This window comes from Gymnogyps californianus, chromosome 5, assembly GCF_018139145.2.
Source record: "Gymnogyps californianus isolate 813 chromosome 5, ASM1813914v2, whole genome shotgun sequence".
In the NCBI taxonomy this organism is placed as follows: Eukaryota; Metazoa; Chordata; class Aves; order Accipitriformes; family Cathartidae; genus Gymnogyps; species Gymnogyps californianus.
This window is the reverse complement of record NC_059475.1, coordinates 61,955,004-61,978,734: the sequence shown is the minus strand read 5'-3', so window position 1 is coordinate 61,978,734 and position 23,731 is coordinate 61,955,004. Positions and strand designations below refer to the sequence as shown.

Genomic DNA, 23,731 nt, shown 5'->3' with positions numbered 1-23,731 from the left:
CTGTTTGTTTTTTCGCATAGCTAAGAAATGGTAACTAGCAAACACCAAAATCCTAGTAAAGAAAAGGCACAGGTTGTGACCTTCGTATATTAACAAATAATAAATAAGTGAGCAAAGTATACAAGTTTTCACCTGTGGACAGATGTTTACCACAGATCAAGTTTCTGTCTGTTAAGAGAAACTATTTGTTGAAGTGAAGTTAAATAATTCATACCAGTCAGTACATGGCAAGAAGGAACCTTTTATCCTGGTGAGGATATTGAGAATGAGCAATATTTAACCTGCATCTTTGTAAGAAATATGTGCATTGCAACCATTGCTTCTCTTTGTCACTTTTAACTGATCTACATTAAAATCCCAGGGAAAACAACACAACAACAGCATTTTAGTTGTCTCCGACAAAAAGAACAAAATTAAATAAAATAGAACAAAACAAAGCCACTTTTAGCAGGAAAGATAATGCCTAAGAAGTTGTTGCAAGGAAAAGTTATATGCTTAAAGATAAGAGCGTATTACTTAAATTCACTACATCCATATGCAAACAAAACTTCAGCATAAAATCTTAAAAAGCAGAAAGCCCAAGTCTTAGAATTGCAGAGAAAGGGATATAATTTGTAAGTAAGGAAGCTAGGATGATCAGCAAAGGATGTTATTGTTTCTTTTTTTAACAACATCTCCAGTATTCTCATTTGCTGTTTTATTTGATTTTAAAGTATACAGATTATGGTAATTTTAGATGCCAGTGTCCCAATTAAAGCTAGTTTTCTCTTCAGTTTATACAATACATTAAAGCACAATTGACTTGAATTCACTGACACTGTCATACTTGAAATTGATTATAATGACTTAAATGTGGTTTTGGAGACTGTTACCCACCAAATGTGAATACCAAAAAAATAACCTGGTTTTATGTTTTTGTGGTTTTACCCAAAACAGTCCAGCTGGATTGCTAGATTAAAGATAAATAATTTTTAAAAAATTGTATTTAAAAAAGCAAATACATTTTTCAGTCATATGATATGAAAATGTTCCAGCCTATATAACTCCTACTGCCTACTTTCAAAAAATTCCCTTGTTCTGAAGTCAGTTCAGTGGCTATTAGAAGTAGTCACTGATGTAAATTCCATCTTGTTTATGAAAACATTTTGAACAAAGCATTGATTGTCCAGGGCTTATAAAAAAAGTTAAAACCTATAAGATCTTGGCATCACTACTATTTGGGGCATGAGAATAACATGCATATAAATCACAGCTTATTGGCACAGTCTTTTATACACAGAAAGAAGGCTTTGCTGAAAATGGAATTCATCAATGTACTGTAATTCCCCTCTTTTATAGATTTGTTTTTAAAGTATTCTGAATCGGGAAAAGATCTGAAGCAAATCTTAGTCTACAGTAGGAATCAGGGGCACAAGAAGTCTTTTATGACATGAGTTACCTACGGTAGAGGGGCAGAGTAGGCAGAGTTTGGGGAAATCAGGGTGGATGGAAAAGCCTCAGTGTGAAGCTTTGGGAGGGAAGGTCATTTGTGTAGCTGATGTCCCTCCATGCAATCTCAGCCACATCTCTATTAGCCCTGGGGACAGTAATCTGTTGCCTCATTTTGGAGGAAAGAATCCCACTATCACTATTTAGGAGAGGTAACAGTTTACTAAAGGCTTTCACAGGAGGACTCTGTCCCTTCCTACCCATCATGAGGTGGGTGAAAGAGGCCTTTTATGCTGACAGATTTTCCTCTTAATAGCAGGGGATTTTTTTGGAGACATTTTGGCAAACCCTGATCCACAGCCCCTCTAGCAAGGGCAAGGAGAGCAATCGCCTGCCAATATTTGGCCAAGCGTGTGAAGCCACCCTTGTTCCTCATCCACCACTGCTTTGCTTGATAAACGGCTGGTGAAAAATAAGAAACTTCTCTCCTGGTCCAGGCCCAGATGAGATGTCATCCAGGCCAGGTCTATATCTCTACATCCATGCTGAACAAGAATTGGCAGTGTCATTTGTTGCTTTAAAATGGCATCCCGATGGGAAATAAGTGTTCAGGTCTCACTGCAGGAAGTGATCTAATTCTCTTGGATTTTATGAGTAGCCCAGTCTTAGCAACAGGAAGATTTTGAAGGTGTTGGTCATCTAATCATTCTAAGAATCCTTTGTTTAAAACATCTGGTTTTAAAAGTTTCACTTCTGTTTGTTAGAACCTGTAGGATAGCTGCAGTACCCTAGGCTTAAAGGACGTGCCCCACTGGATGGTGAAAAATCAATGGCACAAACTATACAGTACCATTCGAGTCCTGAGAACGGAGCACCCCATACTTGCATTGCCCCAGTTCTAGACAACTAAAATGTCACTGAAGTTACACCAGAGTAAAACAAGAGAAACAGCAGTGAACCAGCCCAAGAATTCTCCCAGATAATTCTTTGCTTTTTCCTTTCCAGTAGCAAAATTATTGGCAGACACCAGGGATCAATGCTATAATCAGCCTTAAAGTGCTGCGCTGAAGAGCAAATGCTCTAGCAATCCAAGCAATATTCTGTTAAGTCATTCTGCTGAACTGCAGGGCTTGTGGGTGGGATTCTCCCAAGTGAAATATACAGCAATGCCACAAGACTAAGTCCTTACTATTTCTTGGAATTTTAGTAACAGCCATAAAATTCACTGTTGGCACCTGAATCTTTAGAAGCACTAAGCAGATTAAACAATCAAGCCTCAGTCCTGCAGCTCTTCTCCTCACATGATGCTTATTAAAACACAGGTGGTGAAGATCTTCATGAATGGATTCCAGAATTTTCAAGCAGAAATGCCTAAAATCAGGTTCATAAATCCACATCTCAATTTTTTAACAAAGTTATGCTCATTTTCCAATTTTCTTGAGCTTCTGAAAATTGCAAATGCTAGAACTTTTGAAAAAAAAAATCAAGCCAATTTATGCAGGTCTTTAATCTGAATTAGGGTCTGCATTAAGACCATTTTCTAGAACTGTCCATAGTAGGCACCAGGACTAGTTCTGTGAAGGCTAAAGGAGGCATGGCCTGGCAGCCCTGATGTGTTCTGAGTTGATCCTAGTTCTCTGGAGCTAAAATACCACAGGAGAGCTGATTAAGATGATGTACGTATGGCTAATGAGGATGCCTTCTACTCCATCAAGTTTGGAAACTTGGCCCACAGACTGACATGGAATATTCGCACTGGAAGCACACTATTTCCATGCATCTTAACAAAGTGGCCCATCACTGATCACGTGACATAACTCTTTCAAAACCCTGCCTGTACTAAATAATTTCATCTTCAAAAAGTCAAGGAAAAAATAAATGTAGGAGATCAGAAAACTATGAAGAAAGGCTAGCAAACTGACAGCCATTTTAACAAGAGCTTGGCAACTTGTGTAAGTTAGAGTGATTGCATCCATGCATAAGTCATGCCAGCTTATCTGCACACACAGCATGTAATATCCACATCCAGAAATGTTGTGTTCCAGCCCAAGGATTCTTCATTTAAAGTAGACAATGAATGAGTTGCACAGTTCTCCTTGCAGTTGTCTTCTCTAGTGTTTGAGCATATTTTTAAGCCAGAGGATCCGTTTAGGAGAGCCAAAACTATGTATACTAATGGCAGTTGCAGAACTGGGTGTGAGAGAGCTAGACAGCCTGATGGCTTGAAAAAAATGGAGCACGGAGACAGGAAAGAGACATAGCTATCAGGACAAGGACTTGTGCATGTATTAGAATAGCCTGTGCATCAGGGAATGTGTAATTCAGCCACACTGTCCTCTACTGGCTAAGCCTGGATCTCTGAAAACGATGATGTATTCATGCTGGTTTCATTCTTCAGTGCCCAATTTAAGCCATTTCAACAGAAACATACTTTCAAACAGCCCATCTCCTTCACGTCCTCTCTCTCTGCCCTCCATACTTTTAAAAACCAAGAAAGCAGAGTCTTTATGACTATCAAAGCTTCATGATGTTTACTTTCCAGCTCTTGTCTTAAGACCTCTGCCAGAAGCAAGGAAGAGTTTCAAGATGGGGAATTTCAATCAATTTTATTTATTGCCAGTTAATGAAATTTTAGTTACTGATTCTGATACTATAAAAGACATAAAACCACTTAGGGAAAAACACCTCACTTCCCCTCTGTACACTTCTCCTCCCCTCTTTCTGGTCTCCAATCCCCTCACTGTGAGCTACACTCAGTCCCTTTGGGGAGGTGAGGGCTGGTGCAGAAGATAGGGGTCAGCAGATGGTGGCTGCTTTTCTTTTTACACTCCTTGCTTCACACTCAGTTGCCCCAGGGTGGATTGCTCCACCAGCTGCCCCCAACAGAGTCGAGCTTCCTCCTCTCTGCCCTTGCTCAGGCATCTTTTCTTCTTCCGGCCCCTGCCTGAGATCCTGTTTTGCTCCAGCATTTCTCCTGCTCTGCCATCTCTCCTCTCTCCTCCTGCTCTGGTCTGGTCTTCTCTGTCTGTTTCCTCCTCCTCTAGTGGTGGTGTCTCTTTTTCTCAGCGTTTACCACTCTTTCTTAAACACGTTTTCACAGAGGTGCCAGAAACTCCTCCGATCGATTCAGCATTGCAGGCAGAGCTGGATGCAAGCGGCTGCGTCCGGCACAGGGTGGTCCATAACCTCCTCCCACAGAGACCACCCCACAGCTACGCTGCTGCCAAAAGCCTGCCAATTCTGCCCAATACACACCTCAAGCCCCCCTTGGTAATAAAAAAAAAATCTGGCCAACTTCTAGTTCTACATTTTCTCCAATCTGGGGATTTTTTCCTTCACAAAAGCCTTTACATTTCTGGATATGAATATTTCTGGTATCTTTGGAAAGATCGGCCTGATGAGATCTGAGATAAGGAATCTAAATGAAAGCAGGCCTTTCTACAGCCGGCCCATGCACATCCCCGAGGCGTGCTGCTCGGAGGCCTTCAGCTTGCAAACTGACTGGTCTGTGCTCTGCGTGGCTCCCACAGACACCAACAACCTGTGTGCTGCTTTCAGGTTCTGGACGACAGCTGAGACCAGCCGAGCCTCCGGGAGATGCTGATGCTGATGCGGATGCAGAGGACGAAGATTCTGTGAGTTTTTTTAGAGTTGGTTTTTTTTGGAATGAGGTTTGGCAGTTACCTTGTTAAAATGGGATCTTAAATATTTTGTTTATAGCTGGGTCTTGCTGGTGAATTTTTTCCCCATCAAAAATGTTGTATTTCTGCTTGGGATTCTCCTGCCAGCTCAAAAGCCAGAATGATGCTTCAATATAAAGTGATCTGCTCTTTGCCATGATTCACCAGCATAAGTTTAATGCCAAGACTTAGCAAACTATTACGTGGCTGTTGACTACAGTAACTTTTCTTTAAAGCTTTAGCCGGTTTAGGTTCCCTATCATTTGACTGCAGAAGGAAGCATGCCAAGTGCTTGTCAGCAGAAATTCCTGCTGGGACTCTTCCATGGTTTGCTTGGTTATAGAGGGCAATAAAGTTTGAAGCTGCAGGATGCAAAGGTTAGGTCTGCAAATAAAGCAGGGGAGGGAATTTTTATTGCTTTTTTTCAATTATTACTAATTGATCTGTCAGTATTTTCAGTCTGTTCAGCCCATAGATGCATACAATACATAAAGAAAACTAAAATAGGCATACGATTGTTTTTGTCTCTCAGGAGTCTGTCCCTTGTGTTCTTGAGTAACATCCTTAAATGAGAATTGTATTTGTTCTTGACCTAAGGAAAGAGTTATTGGTTATTCTACATCCACCATTACTAATGAAAGATTTGTACGCAGAAGGAGACTATGCCTAAGTAGAAAAACTCTCCTAAAAAAATGGGTCACTGTTTAATGGTGGATGTTCCTGTCCCACCACTCATTTCTTTTCCACAGGTTAATGAAGTGGCAGTAGAAGACATCCGTCCAAGGCCACAAGGATCCTCTCCAGTTTATGAATATTCCATAGAAGAAGAATATTTAAAGGCAAGACACTGAGTTTTCATGCAGGCATGGCTTTACCGAGTTTTCATGCAGGCATGGCTTTACCAAGTTCATTCAAGAGGCTTTAGCTCCTACAACTAGCCGAGGCTCATACATCATGTAACAGGATGTTGTTGCAGCCATATTGTCTTCCTGTCCCCACCAAAATCAGGGCCATGTTCATTGATGGTTTTATATTGTACTGGACTTGTTGTTGGCCATGTTCCTGTTTCTCGGCAAAAAAATGCATTTGACTTCATTCCTTAAAGGACCTGGGGCAGAGAGTGTCAAGAAATCACAATGCTTTTCCTATTAGAATATTTAACTGGCTTGAATGTAACTAATAAGTATTTCAAAATTACCTGTACCGCTTGGTTATTCAAAGGTAAAGATTTAATTAGTACAGTCATGTTAAGATAAGTAGGCAACAGTTTGAAATTCATGCTGAAGTCGAATAAATGAAAAAAATGTATGTTCACAAAGATGAAAGCATGACAAATGTGCTACATGAGTAACACACAGAAAAGCTCCCAATGTCTTAATACAATTGGTCTCTGGTGTTCATTTCATGCAAATTTTGGTACAATGCAGGGAGGCCTTGGCATATAATTTACTACTGGAAATAATACAGTTAAATCATTCACATTGTACATTGCACTTGTAGATCCCAATTTTGCTCTGTTGCCATTAGTCAGCCTCAGTTCTTAGTCTAAACCAGGCATTTTAACTGATGTAGGACTTCTGTTGTATTTTACAACAGCACAACTTCTGAACACTCAATAATTGCAAATTATTTTTCAGCTTCAAGAAGAAAACAAAAAATATTCTACAGACAAATCAAAACAGAGTCATCCACAGGTCAGTCTAAAAGCACTCAGTAGTTTTAGGCATGTGGTTTGCAAAATAGTAAAGTCCATTACAATACACAGACATGGATGGGTGGACAGAGGGAAGGACAAAGAGGCAAAGAGTCACTTTAGACTTCTTTTGACCAGGAACTTCACAAATTGCCTAGTTGTGGCACAGGCACAAACTCTTACTCGTCCTGTTTGGGGTTCTTCCATAATTCCTTTTAGCATTCTTTAGCCTTCTCCAGTTTGAGTACAGTACAGCATTAGCTCCTAGTCTGACTTTTCTGGCCCATTGACTCTAATTCAGGTGCTTAACATCTTCACAGAAAACACAATCTTTCAGCCCTAAAAGATTCCATATGTTTCGTGTTTTAAAATTACAACCTATTTTCCCTATGGCCCTGATCCAGCATAATGCTAACACATGTGCTTAATTCTGATTTAGAATAGAATCAAACCCACACTAAACAAGTACATTCTCTATTTTAGATAATCTTTCTTGAGCTACTGAAAATATACCTGAGGAGACTCAATTTTTTGTTGTACAATAATGTAGAACACTTTGATACAAATGAATAAAAATTATAAATTCACACCTTTTTCTCTATCTAGGAGATAATGGAAGTGACCTTGAAAACAGAAGTGGAAGCTGGTGCTAGCGGTTTTAGTGTGACGGGTGGAGGAAATGAAGGAATATTTATCAAAAAAGTACTTAAGGAATCTCCTGCTTCAAAAATATTTAGTCTGAGAGAAGGTACAGTCTGATTTTCTGTTTGGTTTTTTTGTTTAAGTATATCTTAAAATAATCAAGTATGTAGCTGTGTATGCATATAGATACCTACCTGATCTGTCATCTTGTTAGGTAATAGAAGTAGTAGATCCCAAACCAACTAATACTATGTGTGAGCTTAACCTGTCCTTATTAGTAATTTCAAATATCAGTTTCTTAAACAATAATGAAGTGTGATTTTTTTTTGGTATACCATAAAAAAAATTATCTAATTTTCACCGGAACAATGAAAAAGATACATAGAAAGTAGTGTATACACAATTAAAATGAAAAAAAACCCCAAGTCATAACATTCATGAAGAACCTGCCTTTGATTCTTTCACAAAATAATATGCCACAAAACTACAATAAATAATGATTTAAACAAGAACAAAAATCCAAAGTCTAAATACTGAAAAATATAAGAACAGACTTTGTTACTGTCAGGGTGGTCAGGCACTGGAACAGATTTTCCAGAGAGGCTGTGGAGTCAGCATCCTTGGAAATATTCAAAACCTCAGTGCACATAGACCTGAACAAATGACTGTAGCTGACCCTTCCCTGAGCAGGGCAGTTGGACTAGATGATCTCCAGAGGTCCTTGCCAGCCTTAACTATTCTGTGATTCTATTATGTGAACATAATTTCATATTTTAAATAAATAGGATGTGATGATTTTTTTTGGGGTGGGCATTAATTCAACAGAATTTGAAAAACTGCAAGAAAACACAAACTAATTAAAATAATGTCTGATTCCACTCCAGGTGATCAGCTTCTAAGTGCTACAATATTTTTTGATAATATCAAATATGAAGATGCACTCAAGATTCTCCAATATTCTGAGCCATACAGAGTCCAATTCAGCCTCAAAAGAAAAATTGCTGGGAAGGAAGAGCTAGAACACATTCACTCTACAGCCCACTACAAAAAGGAAAGAACAAGCCAGGTAGATATTTGATTAGCTTACGAAGTTTGGATAACACTGTAGTAATGTGCTGTGTGGAAATAGACCAGAAAATACACACTTGTGTCTTCTTAAGACTTAGGCATGTGTTTAAACTTACTACCATGAATATTCATAAGAAGAAAAAATCCCACACAATATTTGCAGCTTTTAAAATATCCTGGGCAAGACTATAGATTTTGGATAAAGTCACAATCTTGCGTTAGGGTAGAAAAACATTCTGTAGTGAGTCAGCATTTTTTTTGTTGTTAAGTAAGTGTCCACTGATAAAACAGGCTCAGATAAGCTCTGTAATATTTATATTCAATATTTTCCAAAATGTAAAATATCAGTAAATATTTTTCTCAAAAGCTCATCAATGAAATTTTCTCTTAAAAATAAGTGTTTAATCACTGATATCTCCATAGACATGATCTGCTTATAGGTCTCCATCACATTCAAAATTATTTTTCTCTTCATATACATATATATAAATATTATATATATTTGTACAGACATATAGAGAGAGAGATACATATAGAAACCTCTGTTTACTGCAATGTTTTGTGAAGAACTTAAACCTACAGAAATCCACATATTACAGTCATATAATCCATTTGTTTTATGTCATTTCTGCCTGAATTATATACACCATTTTCAGGAAATTTTTATATAACAAGTAGATACTGTGAATAAAAAGCATATTTTTCTAAGTATTTTATACTATGTATTTCATTTTGTGTTGCATCTATATTTAGTTTACTTTTAATCTTCTGACTACTATTTGTTCTTTCAGGAAAAAGAACTCGGTGAGAGCATTCCTGAAGAAACACTGCATGTTTCAGGAAAAGCCATTTCAGAAGAAGACAGGGAAACTTTAATTGTAAGCCAAAGGGTAGGAAGAAGCAAGAGACCTAAAAAAGATAGATTATCATGGCCAAAATTCCAGTCAATTAAAAATAAAAAGATACTGGGGCACAGAAGGTCTCATAGTACATCAGATGCATATGAGCCTGCTACACAGGATATTTCCCCTACAAGCACAGACACGGAGTCTCAATTTCAACAAGAAGTCCATATCAAAGAAAAAAAAGGAAGCCAAAAGAAACTGAAGTTCCCTAGCATCGGATTCAAAATGCACAGATCCAAACCAGAACCCCAAGACAAACAAAAAAAAGAAATAAAAACTACACTGTTATCTGAAAGAGAAAAAATACGTAAAGAAGATATCAGCCTGGAAAATCCCGAAATCCTAACTGTTGAATATACCACATCTCCTGCTTACGAAATTAAAACAGGGGAGGTACATGAAACTTTAACAAAAGACTTAAAAGATATGAAAAATGGCATTCCATCTCATGCAAAAAAATGCCCTGAAGTTGAAATGAGCATTAAAAAAGAAAAAGACAAGGAATCAACATCAGAATTTACTTTACCTGAAGTGCCAGCTATAACAACACAGATATCAAAGCCCGATTTAGAAACACTTGATCTGAAAGAAAGCCCAACTAAACAAACACCGCAAGCCTCATCAAAATCCCGAAAAAAGAAACAGAGAGGAACAGCAGATAAAACAGAAGGAAAAAGTGGAATTAACATAGACATGACAAGGCACACAGCACAAGGATCTATACAGGTAAAAGGTCTAGAAATAGGCACTGCTAAAGCAGAATTACACACAACATCTGACACACTGGAAACAGGAGGAAAAAAAACAGAAGATGACACACAAATACTAACATCTCAGAAAACAAAATTTGGGATTTCAATGCCCAAGAGAAGAGAGCCAGAGACTGAAACCACCAAACCGGGAAGTGATGTTCCATATTCAGTACCAGAAAAAACAGCTGATACAAGTTCAGAGGACAGCAGGAATTTGGATGTGAAACCGCACGTGCCTGACGTAGAATCAGAAGTATCTACTTGGAAAATACAAATGCCATCATTCAAAATGGCCAAAACACCTAAAGCTGACATGAAAATAACAAGAGAAGAAAGCACAGCTGAATCAGTAGATACTATTAAAAAGGCACAGAAAGAAGAAGAAGACATGCCCACAAGTGATAAAACCTTGAAGATGGACATTGGCATGAAGACAGGAGAAAAGGATATAGAGGGAAAAGAAAGCAAATTCAGACTGCCGAAGTTTAAATTACCTACATTTACCTGGGCAACTACAAAAGATGAGACAGGGCAAAATGAAGGTCAGGTAAGTGACAGGGAAGGAAAAGTGCCATCCCGAGAAACAGGTGCAAAACCAGAAATGAGTATATCAGCAGAAGAAATGAAGGTTCCAAGTGCTGAAATTGAAATTGGGATTTCCAAAGGAAAAATAAAACACAAGGATATAACACAAAACACAGAAGTCCAGCTGCCAAGTCTGAAACAACTCACTGTAAAAACTTCCTCAATGGACAAGCATTTGGAAGAGACAGAAGGGGAAATACTGATGACCAAACCTGATCTTGAAATAAAAAAGGGTGAATGCAGTATATCACCAAAGGAAATGGAAGAAATCTCTCAAAATACACAAGCTGACATCAAAGCTCCCAAGGTGGACATCAGCCTCCCGTCCGTCGACGTCACCCTTCCAAAGGCCAGCGTCGACCTGCAGGCGCCCGAGGCGGCCCTCACCCTCGAAGGGGAAGCAAAAGCCCCAGAGAAGGAGGCCGCAAAGACCAAGGACGGCAAGTTCAAGATGCCCAAGTTCGGCATGCCTTCCTTTGGCTGGTCCAGCAGCAGAGAGGCCAAGGGCACCGTGGCCGCTGACGTGGACGCCAGCCTCAAGGAGCCCCAAGTGACGGTGCCCTCGGGAACCGCCGAAGTCGACGTGACCCTGCCCGGGGCCGAGATCCAAGCGCCCGGCGTGGAGGTGACCGTCGAGACGGCCGCCGGAGGAGACGGCGAGAAAGGTCGATTCAAGATGCCCGACGTCAAGATGCCCAGCGTCAAGCTGCCCAAAGTCAAAGCTCCCCACGTGCAGGTCAGCCTGCCAAAGGCCGAGGTCTCGCTGCCCAAAGCCCAGGCCGAAGTCCAGGAGGGCGAACTCGCCCTGCAGGGCCCCGACGCCGAAGGCGGCCTGGAGGTGGCTGCCGGCAAAGTTGAGGGCGGCGGCATGAAAATACACATGCCGAAAGTCAAGGTGCCCAGCGTGGTCTTCTCCAAGCCGACCGTCAAGGCTCCCAAACTGGACGCGGACGTCAGCCTGCCCAAAGTCGACGCCAGCCTCCCAGAGGCAGACCTCAGGGCCGGGGCCGGCGACGTCAGCATCGCGGCCCCCGACATCAAGCTGCCCTCCGTCGAAGGCTCCCTCGAGCTCCAGGCGCCCGAGATAGACCTCAAAGTGCCCTCTGCCGAAGGCTCGCTCGACGGGGCCGAGCTGGAAGCCGCGGGCCTGAAAGGGAAGTTTAAGATGCCCAAGTTCGACAAGCCCAAATTTGGAGTGTCGCCCCCCAAGGCGGAGGGGCCCGAAGGCGAGGTCAGCCTGCCCTCCGCAGAGGTCGACCTCCCCTCCGCCACCGTGACGGCCGCAGGGGAGGGCCCCGCGCTGGGCCTCAAAGCCGACGTCCCCGGCGCCAAAAGTGAAGGGGCCGGCTGGAAGCTGGAGAAGCCCTCCCTCAAAATGCCCAAAGCTGACATCAAAGCTCCCAAGGTGGACATCAGCCTCCCGTCCGTCGACGTCACCCTTCCAAAGGCCAGCGTCGACCTGCAGGCGCCCGAGGCGGCCCTCACCCTCGAAGGGGAAGCAAAAGCCCCAGAGAAGGAGGCCGCAAAGACCAAGGACGGCAAGTTCAAGATGCCCAAGTTCGGCATGCCTTCCTTTGGCTGGTCCAGCAGCAGAGAGGCCAAGGGCACCGTGGCCGCTGACGTGGACGCCAGCCTCAAGGAGCCCCAAGTGACGGTGCCCTCGGGAACCGCCGAAGTCGACGTGACCCTGCCCGGGGCCGAGATCCAAGCGCCCGGCGTGGAGGTGACCGTCGAGACGGCCGCCGGAGGAGACGGCGAGAAAGGTCGATTCAAGATGCCCGACGTCAAGATGCCCAGCGTCAAGCTGCCCAAAGTCAAAGCTCCCCACGTGCAGGTCAGCCTGCCAAAGGCCGAGGTCTCGCTGCCCAAAGCCCAGGCCGAAGTCCAGGAGGGCGAACTCGCCCTGCAGGGCCCCGACGCCGAAGGCGGCCTGGAGGTGGCTGCCGGCAAAGTTGAGGGCGGCGGCATGAAAATACACATGCCGAAAGTCAAGGTGCCCAGCGTGGTCTTCTCCAAGCCGACCGTCAAGGCTCCCAAACTGGACGCGGACGTCAGCCTGCCCAAAGTCGACGCCAGCCTCCCAGAGGCAGACCTCAGGGCCGGGGCCGGCGACGTCAGCATCGCGGCCCCCGACATCAAGCTGCCCTCCGTCGAAGGCTCCCTCGAGCTCCAGGCGCCCGAGATAGACCTCAAAGTGCCCTCTGCCGAAGGCTCGCTCGACGGGGCCGAGCTGGAAGCCGCGGGCCTGAAAGGGAAGTTTAAGATGCCCAAGTTCGACAAGCCCAAATTTGGAGTGTCGCCCCCCAAGGCGGAGGGGCCCGAAGGCGAGGTCAGCCTGCCCTCCGCAGAGGTCGACCTCCCCTCCGCCACCGTGACGGCCGCAGGGGAGGGCCCCGCGCTGGGCCTCAAAGCCGACGTCCCCGGCGCCAAAAGTGAAGGGGCCGGCTGGAAGCTGGAGAAGCCCTCCCTCAAAATGCCCAAAGCTGACATCAAAGCTCCCAAGGTGGACATCAGCCTCCCGTCCGTCGACGTCACCCTTCCAAAGGCCAGCGTCGACCTGCAGGCGCCCGAGGCGGCCCTCACCCTCGAAGGGGAAGCAAAAGCCCCAGAGAAGGAGGCCGCAAAGACCAAGGACGGCAAGTTCAAGATGCCCAAGTTCGGCATGCCTTCCTTTGGCTGGTCCAGCAGCAGAGAGGCCAAGGGCACCGTGGCCGCTGACGTGGACGCCAGCCTCAAGGAGCCCCAAGTGACGGTGCCCTCGGGAACCGCCGAAGTCGACGTGACCCTGCCCGGGGCCGAGATCCAAGCGCCCGGCGTGGAGGTGACCGTCGAGACGGCCGCCGGAGGAGACGGCGAGAAAGGTCGATTCAAGATGCCCGACGTCAAGATGCCCAGCGTCAAGCTGCCCAAAGTCAAAGCTCCCCACGTGCAGGTCAGCCTGCCAAAGGCCGAGGTCTCGCTGCCCAAAGCCCAGGCCGAAGTCCAGGAGGGCGAACTCGCCCTGCAGGGCCCCGACGCCGAAGGCGGCCTGGAGGTGGCTGCCGGCAAAGTTGAGGGCGGCGGCATGAAAATACACATGCCGAAAGTCAAGGTGCCCAGCGTGGTCTTCTCCAAGCCGACCGTCAAGGCTCCCAAACTGGACGCGGACGTCAGCCTGCCCAAAGTCGACGCCAGCCTCCCAGAGGCAGACCTCAGGGCCGGGGCCGGCGACGTCAGCATCGCGGCCCCCGACATCAAGCTGCCCTCCGTCGAAGGCTCCCTCGAGCTCCAGGCGCCCGAGATAGACCTCAAAGTGCCCTCTGCCGAAGGCTCGCTCGACGGGGCCGAGCTGGAAGCCGCGGGCCTGAAAGGGAAGTTTAAGATGCCCAAGTTCGACAAGCCCAAATTTGGAGTGTCGCCCCCCAAGGCGGAGGGGCCCGAAGGCGAGGTCAGCCTGCCCTCCGCAGAGGTCGACCTCCCCTCCGCCACCGTGACGGCCGCAGGGGAGGGCCCCGCGCTGGGCCTCAAAGCCGACGTCCCCGGCGCCAAAAGTGAAGGGGCCGGCTGGAAGCTGGAGAAGCCCTCCCTCAAAATGCCCAAAGCTGACATCAAAGCTCCCAAGGTGGACATCAGCCTCCCGTCCGTCGACGTCACCCTTCCAAAGGCCAGCGTCGACCTGCAGGCGCCCGAGGCGGCCCTCACCCTCGAAGGGGAAGCAAAAGCCCCAGAGAAGGAGGCCGCAAAGACCAAGGACGGCAAGTTCAAGATGCCCAAGTTCGGCATGCCTTCCTTTGGCTGGTCCAGCAGCAGAGAGGCCAAGGGCACCGTGGCCGCTGACGTGGACGCCAGCCTCAAGGAGCCCCAAGTGACGGTGCCCTCGGGAACCGCCGAAGTCGACGTGACCCTGCCCGGGGCCGAGATCCAAGCGCCCGGCGTGGAGGTGACCGTCGAGACGGCCGCCGGAGGAGACGGCGAGAAAGGTCGATTCAAGATGCCCGACGTCAAGATGCCCAGCGTCAAGCTGCCCAAAGTCAAAGCTCCCCACGTGCAGGTCAGCCTGCCAAAGGCCGAGGTCTCGCTGCCCAAAGCCCAGGCCGAAGTCCAGGAGGGCGAACTCGCCCTGCAGGGCCCCGACGCCGAAGGCGGCCTGGAGGTGGCTGCCGGCAAAGTTGAGGGCGGCGGCATGAAAATACACATGCCGAAAGTCAAGGTGCCCAGCGTGGTCTTCTCCAAGCCGACCGTCAAGGCTCCCAAACTGGACGCGGACGTCAGCCTGCCCAAAGTCGACGCCAGCCTCCCAGAGGCAGACCTCAGGGCCGGGGCCGGCGACGTCAGCATCGCGGCCCCCGACATCAAGCTGCCCTCCGTCGAAGGCTCCCTCGAGCTCCAGGCGCCCGAGATAGACCTCAAAGTGCCCTCTGCCGAAGGCTCGCTCGACGGGGCCGAGCTGGAAGCCGCGGGCCTGAAAGGGAAGTTTAAGATGCCCAAGTTCGACAAGCCCAAATTTGGAGTGTCGCCCCCCAAGGCGGAGGGGCCCGAAGGCGAGGTCAGCCTGCCCTCCGCAGAGGTCGACCTCCCCTCCGCCACCGTGACAGCCGCAGGGGAGGGCCCCGCGCTGGGCCTCAAAGCCGACGTCCCCGGCGCCAAAAGTGAAGGGGCCGGCTGGAAGCTGGAGAAGCCCTCCCTCAAAATGCCCAAAGCTGACATCAAAGCTCCCAAGGTGGACATCAGCCTCCCGTCCGTCGACGTCACCCTTCCAAAGGCCAGCGTCGACCTGCAGGCGCCCGAGGCGGCCCTCACCCTCGAAGGGGAAGCAAAAGCCCCAGAGAAGGAGGCCGCAAAGACCAAGGACGGCAAGTTCAAGATGCCCAAGTTCGGCATGCCTTCCTTTGGCTGGTCCAGCGCAGAGAGGCCAAGGGCACCGTGGCCGCTGACGTGGACGCCAGCCTCAAGGAGCCCCAAGTGACGGTGCCCTCGGGAACCACCGAAGTCGACGTGACCCTGCCCGGGGCCGAGATCCAAGCGCCCGGCGTGGAGGTGACCGTCGAGACGGCCGCCGGAGGAGACGGCGAGAAAGGTCGATTCAAGATGCCCGACGTCAAGATGCCCAGCGTCAAGCTGCCCAAAGTCAAAGCTCCCCACGTGCAGGTCAGCCTGCCAAAGGCCGAGGTCTCGCTGCCCAAAGCCCAGGCCGAAGTCCAGGAGGGCGAACTCGCCCTGCAGGGCCCCGACGCCGAAGGCGGCCTGGAGGTGGCTGCCGGCAAAGTTGAGGGCGGCGGCATGAAAATACACATGCCGAAAGTCAAGGTGCCCAGCGTGGTCTTCTCCAAGCCGACCGTCAAGGCTCCCAAACTGGACGCGGACGTCAGCCTGCCCAAAGTCGACGCCAGCCTCCCAGAGGCAGACCTCAGGGCCGGGGCCGGCGACGTCAGCATCGCGGCCCCCGACATCAAGCTGCCCTCCGTCGAAGGCTCCCTCGAGCTCCAGGCGCCCGAGATAGACCTCAAAGTGCCCTCTGCCGAAGGCTCGCTCGACGGGGCCGAGCTGGAAGCCGCGGGCCTGAAAGGGAAGTTTAAGATGCCCAAGTTCGACAAGCCCAAATTTGGAGTGTCGCCCCCCAAGGCGGAGGGGCCCGAAGGCGAGGTCAGCCTGCCCTCCGCAGAGGTCGACCTCCCCTCCGCCACCGTGACGGCCGCAGGGGAGGGCCCCGCGCTGGGCCTCAAAGCCGACGTCCCCGGCGCCAAAAGTGAAGGGGCCGGCTGGAAGCTGGAGAAGCCCTCCCTCAAAATGCCCAAAGCTGACATCAAAGCTCCCAAGGTGGACATCAGCCTCCCGTCCGTCGACGTCACCCTTCCAAAGGCCAGCGTCGACCTGCAGGCGCCCGAGGCGGCCCTCACCCTCGAAGGGGAAGCAAAAGCCCCAGAGAAGGAGGCCGCAAAGACCAAGGACGGCAAGTTCAAGATGCCCAAGTTCGGCATGCCTTCCTTTGGCTGGTCCAGCAGCAGAGAGGCCAAGGGCACCGTGGCCGCTGACGTGGACGCCAGCCTCAAGGAGCCCCAAGTGACGGTGCCCTCGGGAACCGCCGAAGTCGACGTGACCCTGCCCAGGGCCGAGATCCAAGTGCCTGCTTTTGAAGTTGTCATAGATTCCTCCTCTGGAAAAGAAGATGAGATGGGTAAAGCTAAAAGTTCTCTGTTTAAAATGCCTAAGGTTTCGCTTTCTAAAAGTTCTAAACCTCAGGCACAGACTCAGTCTGGAGTGGAAGTTTCTGTGTCAGAAGCTCTTTGTTATTCTGTAACAGCAGAAACTCCTGCTGTTCTGTCAGGCAGTGTCGGATCTAAAGTTCTTCCTGACAATAAGGGAGATAGTGGCTCTAAAAATACTAAATTCAGAATTCCTAGCTTGGGTTTCTCCAAAGTTGATATTGGTTCTTCTAAAATTGAACAGGATTCCCCATTACCAAAAGAGGATATTACTCTTACTAAATATCAAATGAATCTAGCAGAATCTGAATCAAAACTATCATCTCTTGCTGATGAGAATCTTTCACTAACAGATTTTGAAATTGTAAATGAAGATGGTTCTTTGGAGCAAAGAAGTCTTAAGCCAGGAGCGAAAACACCAGCTGGTGAAATATCTGTGGGTGACACAGAGTTTACGGTTAAAATTCCTAAATTTCAAAAACCAAAATTTGGAATATCTTGGTCTAAGGGAAAACCATCAGAAAGTGATGTTGGTTCCAAAGTGGAATCTGAAATTTCCAAGGGAAGGATAACAGCTTATATGACTGGTACTGATATTGAAACACCAACTCAGATCTCTGATGCTGAATTAGGTATAAAGATGCACAAGTCTTCACCTGAAGTTGTTCTGGATGCACCAACGTTGGATGTCAGTCTCCCATCAATGGAAGTTACCATGCCAAAATCAGAAGTAGAAATCCATGGCCCAGATTTAGAGTGCAAGGCAGAACAGGAAGTAGTTTCAGGAGAGAAGGACACTGAGGAGAAAGAAAACAAATTTAAAACATCAAAATTCAAACTGCCTTCATTTAGTTGGTCGCCAAAGAAAGAAGCTCTTGCTCCTTCTGAAGTTGAGGGACATCTGGAAGGATCCACTTCGTGTACTTTATCTGGAGACACAGAATCTGAATTAACATTTCCTACCCCTGAGAATCAATACCTTCATGTGGAATTTGATACATCAACAGAAAAAGATGGTGAAAAGGGTAAAAACAAGAAGTCCCAATTTACCATGCCAAAGATCTCATTCCCTAAAATTAAGGGTCAAAAAGTCCAGGTCTCTCTGCCCATACCGGAAACTGACGTTTGTGGTCCCAAACAAGAAAAAGAAGGTGTTTCAGTACAGACATCTGAGAAAGGGAGTAGCGGAGAAGGGGCAGGAATGGGCATAAAAATGCCAAAAGTTACAGTCTCGACTTTGGAATCTTCCAAATCTGAAGTCAAAGCTCCCAAAATAGAGATGGATATTAGCATGCCTACAGGTGAGGTCATACTTCCTACATGTGAAGAAGATGACCTGACATTGAAATTAGCTGCTGCTGATGCCAGCCTCTCTACCTCAGATATTAAGATGATAACTGAAGGCTCCCTTGAGGTGAAGAGTCCTGACACAAGTGTTGAAAGAACATCAAGTGAAATTGCTGTGGGTGATGTAGAAATAAAAATTGAAGGTCCTGAAGGGAAAACAAAGATGTCTAAATTCCAAATGCCAAAGTTTGGAATTACACATTCTAAAGGGAAAGGGTCAGAAAAGGAGGTCAGTCAATCCAAATCAGAAGTCAAGGTTCCCCAACTAAAAGCAATGGTAGCAATAGCTGACATTGCTGTTGAAGTACCAAATTTGGAGGTGGAATGTGGTACAGGAACAGAAACTTACAGCCCTGAAGTCAAAATGAGCAAAGTTGACAATAAGGCATCAGAGGCTGATGTTCACATCCCATCAGCTGACATTTCTATTCCAAAAACAGACAGTGATATTCAGGATTCAGATGCAACACTAAAAATCAAAGGGGAAATAAAGCAAGATGGAGATGGAGAAGAGAAAGAAGGACATTTCAAAATGCCAAAATTCAAACTTCCATCCTTCAGTTGGTCACCAAAGAAGGAAGCAAGTGTTAAACCGGATTCTGGAGAAAATTTGGAAGATCATAAACTTGCTATAATGTCAAGCAGACTAGACACAGAAGTGAGAGGAACTGCAACTGATGATCAAGGTACTGGACCAGCCCTTGATCTGGAAAAATCTGCAGGAAAAGTTGAACAGAAAAGTCCAAGTAAAAAGCCTCAATTTGTCATGCCTAAAATTTCACTCTCCAAGATCAAGGTTCCCAAATCTCAGACTCATTCACCAAAAGTTGAAGCTGATGCTGCTGTTCCTAAAACAGAAAGAGAGGGTGATGATTCAATACAGGTACCTGATATAGAAAGAAGTCATTCTGAAAGGACAGAAGGGGCACAAATAAGCATAAAACTGGCTGATGTTAAGATCCCCACTCTGGAATTTTCCAAAGTAGAAACTGGAGCCTCCCAAACTGAAATGGGAGGCAGCTCAGCAAAGACTGATGCTGCTCTGCCTCCCTTAGAGGGGAGTTTTCAACAGGTTGTGCTAAAATCAAGTTCTACTGATGAAAATACCATTCAAAAAACAGGTATTAAGTTCCCCAAAGGAGAAGCTTCAATTGAATTGAGGAGCCCTGAAATAGTAACAGAAAGATCATCAGTTGTGGATGGAAGAAAGATGAAATTGGAAGGTCCTGAAGGGAAGATTAAAATGCCCAAATTCCAGAAGCCAAAGTTTGGAATCTCCCTAACAAAAGGGAAAGGCCCAGAGACAGAGATCAGCTCTCCAAAAATAGAAGCTGAGCTACCCCAGCTGAAAATGACAAACGAAATTGCTGACATTGCTGTGGGAGTTCCAGCATCAGAACTTACATCTGATATGTCAGATCCCGGACTAGGTGTTTGTAAGACAAAAACACCCCAAGTTCTGACAGCTGGCATTGAAGCTCCAAAGGTAGACATAAGCCCCCAGTCAGTATCTAAACCAATGACAGAGGGAGCTATTGAGAGCCTTGAGGAGAAAGAAATCAAATTAAAAGAAGAACATGAAATAAAAGCTGAAGAAGTTCAGACTGAAGAACATCAGGGATGGTTTAAAATGCCAAAATTCAGAATACCTGCATTTGGCAGGACATCCTTAAAGGAAAAAAAAGGTGATACTGATATTGAAAGAAGTATGGAAAGAGTTCAGGCAGGCATTCCCTCTGCCAAAGTACAAATTGAAACAAGTATTCCTGAAAATACCTTCTCATTACCACACGCAGTCACTGAAATTACTATTGGAAAAGAAGGGATTCCAAAATTAGGAGATTCTGTGAAGAGTTCTGATGTTAGCTTGTCAAAGATGGAAGGAGGTATTTCATTATCCACAGAAAGAACAGAGAGTAAAGTGAGTATTCCAAAACCTGAAACTTATGCAGACATAGTTAAGCGAGGTGCTGAAGGACAAAAAATGCATACATCAGAATTCCCAGAGTCTTCAGCAGAATTGTCTAAATCATACCTAAGTGCTTCAGAAATTGACAAAGACAACAGTTTAACAAATAGGTTTCCTACGTGTACTCTGACTCTTCATGAGCATAAAGTCAAATCACAGGATATAGAAGTCCCAAAGGTAGAAAGTTCCACTAAGTTAGAGACTTCAGGAGTAGGATGTAAACCATCATCAGCTGAAATTACTCTGGATGCAACACAGGAGAAAATAGATGTTAGTCTTCCAAAGGAAGAGCTAGATATTCAAAATCAAGAGGCAGTAATTAAAAAAGGAAAGATAAAGGGTGAGATGAAAATTATAGGAAAAGATGTTGAGGGAAGCCAATTAAAAAGGTCTACATGTGAATGGTCTACAACAAAGGGATCAGAAGAAGGTGCTTATGTTACAGCTAAGCTGGAAGATCTAAAGGTAGAAATTCCAGGAGTGAAGATGGACGTTAAAATCACTAGAGTAGATCCTGAAATGAAATTTCAAGTGAAAAGTGTTGAAAAGGACATGTCTGCAGGGGTGGAAGTGCAAGTAGAAGATAGAGCAGAAACAAGTAAAATTAAAACATACAAGTTTAAGATTCCAAAATTTGAAGTGTTGCATTCAGAAGTGAAGGGTTTTGAAGATGATATCAATTTGCCAAAGTCAGAAGCTGATGCAGTATCTAAAACTGAAATAGGCACAGCAGAAATGCAGTTTCAAAAATCAGAAGGATCTATTGGCCTGAAAAGTCCGGCTCTAGATCATATGGCAGCATCTGCCAGAACAACAGTGGAAACAGTGGACAAATCACAAGGTGGCCCAGAAGTAAATGTAAAAATTCCCAAACTAAAAATACCAAGATTCACTTTCAAAGCTCTCCCAACTGAAGCTGATGTTTCAGTGTCAAAAGTGGTAACAGATCCAAAGGGATCTAGTACTGACACTGAAGTAGTGCAACTGCAAGCAAGCTCTGCTATCCCTGAAGAAACACCAGAGGCTCTAGAGGGTGGTATTCAAAAAGCAAAAAGCAAAATTCTAACACTGACTGAACCTGACATTAAAACAGCACAGGTGACTACTACGGTAGAGTCCTCCCTTTCAAATGCAGGGCAAGACATTCATTGGTCGTATGTAGAGGGCCAAGAAGTGAGTGAGAAAGTAGAACCTGAGCACGTTGCTATTGAAAGGTGTGAGATTTACACTACTGAAATACTGAAAGAATCAGAGATTCTCTCATCAGAAGTCAAAACTGCTGCTTTGGGATTCTCATTACTCAAGGTGAAGTTGCCTGAATCACATAGCAACTTAGAAGTGCTAGTCCAGCAGCCATCTTCGACGGAAGGTGTATCAGTGAGCAAACCTAAACGTGCTGATGAAAGCTTCAGAGTAGCAGCACAGAGGACTGGCAGTGCTGAGCTTAAACCATGTGACAAACCACACAGTGAGACTGAAGAATCTAGTGGAGAAGTAAGTTTGCCAAAGTTAAAAACATTTGCTGTTGAAGTAAAGCCTTGCAGTAAACTTGAAGAGAGTCTTCCTGATAAGTCACCAGAGGGAATAACTGCAGGTCCTGTCTCTAAAGATGAGGATGTAGCTGAAGCACTAGAAGATGAAGAAAAAGACATAACCAATGAAAAAGAAAAGACTGATAGTAAAAGATCTCCTGGAAGATTCAAATTTTGGCTTCCAAGTATTGGCTTTTCACCTTCTGGTGACGAAACAAGCACAGATTCCAAAACAGAAGTAAAAAAATCAGTTCCAGAAGATGTGAAACCTGCTGACACATCAGATAATGATTCTTCTAAGCAAACTGAAAAAACTGGATGGTTTAGATTTCCCAGGCTTGGTTTCACATCTCCTTCCAAAAAGGCTAAGACTGTTGACAAAGAAGAGATGGGTCATAAAGAGGGAAGAATCTCAGATGAAGATAGCCCATCAGATAAACCTGATGTATTTTTTGATGCACAAGAAAGCTTATCACCTAAAGAAACAACAGAGGGTGAAAAAGTTGAAACTGATGGGGCCTCATCTAATGTTCCAGTTTCTCGAACTATTGTGACATCTTCAGCAAGAACTGAACTAATCTTGTTGGAGGAAGAAAAAGATAGACAATCTAATATTCCTGGAGATACAACCAAATGAAGATTGTCTTTTCTCAACTCTTAATGAAAATAAAATAATCTACATGTAGAGAAAAGAATGTTTTCTTAATTTTCTAGTAACTGAAAATTAAACAAAACCCAAAGCTGATATTCCTGAAGACAGTTGAACAGAATTTACCGCATTAAATTTTAAAGTACGTGGATGTGCTATACTGTGCACTAATAAAAATACTGATTTCTTCAAATCTGCCCCAAAGGCAACAATTACTACAGGTACAGAGGAGCCCATAGTTTTAGCAAAGTCGGAAAAGATACCTGAACCATGAAAGTAAACCATTGAAAGGCTCAATGATAGCAAAAATACTTGTTAAATAGGCTTCTCAAAACCACACCGATTGTGTTTAGATTACAGATTATTTCCAGAATGGAGTATAAACTAGCACTATGAGAACTATAGTTACCTGTCTAGATTTTGGACCTTTCTGACCTACTTTTGTTTTCTTACTAAAATATTTTTCTTTATTTCAGCTAAGGTGATACGTATATTCCACAAACATTTTAAAATGCAAATAAAAAAAAATACTAGTGTAGAGAGACTAACGCTTTTCCTCTTCCTCTCTTCTCATTTTTTGATTATTGTGGTGGGTCATATTTAGCCTTAAAAGAATTTTTAAAAACCCAACAGAATAAATTCAAGACCAAACACCATATAACTAATTCACATTTTTAAGATACCAAAATAAAACATGCTGACAAAGAATAATTGTTAAAATGTGGATAAATAAATTTTAATGTATATATTTACTGGATAGTTAAATGCACAGAATGATCTGCCACACTGGTGGAATTGCTTCAAAGATTTTCTGGGAAAGGAGATGTATATAATTATTTGCTTCTTTGTTCATATTAATGCTTCTCGCAAGAGCATAACAAAAACCAGAGTGCATATGTGACAGCCTTCATGTGTATCATCAAAACACTGTCTGTATTCTTAATTCACAATAAACTCACCATATGAATAATAACTCGAGTAGCATGAGTTACTGATAGTGCTGTTACCATTCTCTGAATCTGAAAATCCGAGCTTAAACTTGCAAAAGGTTTGAGTATACCCCACTATCTGCTGAAGTGGCTGCTTAATGACAGCACGGTTTCTAAATACGGTGATAATGGAAACTTTTCACTCATTACAATCCCGATTTCTATGGATTTGCATGTGCAGACATGCTTCGTTATAGTAGTTTTCTCATCGTGTATTTTCTTTCTCCATATTCTACTTAGTACAGGGAAAGCAGACACAGCAAAACATTTAGAAATTGGGTTGTAAAGGAAGTGTACTTGGTTGTCTAAC

At 45.1% G+C, this 23,731-nt stretch overlaps 1 protein-coding gene across 1 annotated transcript; it reads left to right on the top strand.

The window, feature by feature from the left end:
- The first annotated feature begins 6,749 nt into the window (after positions 1 to 6,749).
- On the top strand, positions 6,750 to 23,399 carry AHNAK2 (AHNAK nucleoprotein 2). Its single transcript, XM_050898331.1, is given in 5 exon segments — positions 6,750 to 6,802; positions 7,408 to 7,549; positions 8,328 to 8,519; positions 9,316 to 15,633; positions 15,636 to 23,399. Coding segments are annotated over 4 exon segments (13,431 nt in total). The 5' UTR covers positions 6,750 to 6,802; positions 7,408 to 7,413; the 3' UTR covers positions 22,421 to 23,399.
- Positions 23,400 to 23,731: the final 332 nt, after the last annotated feature.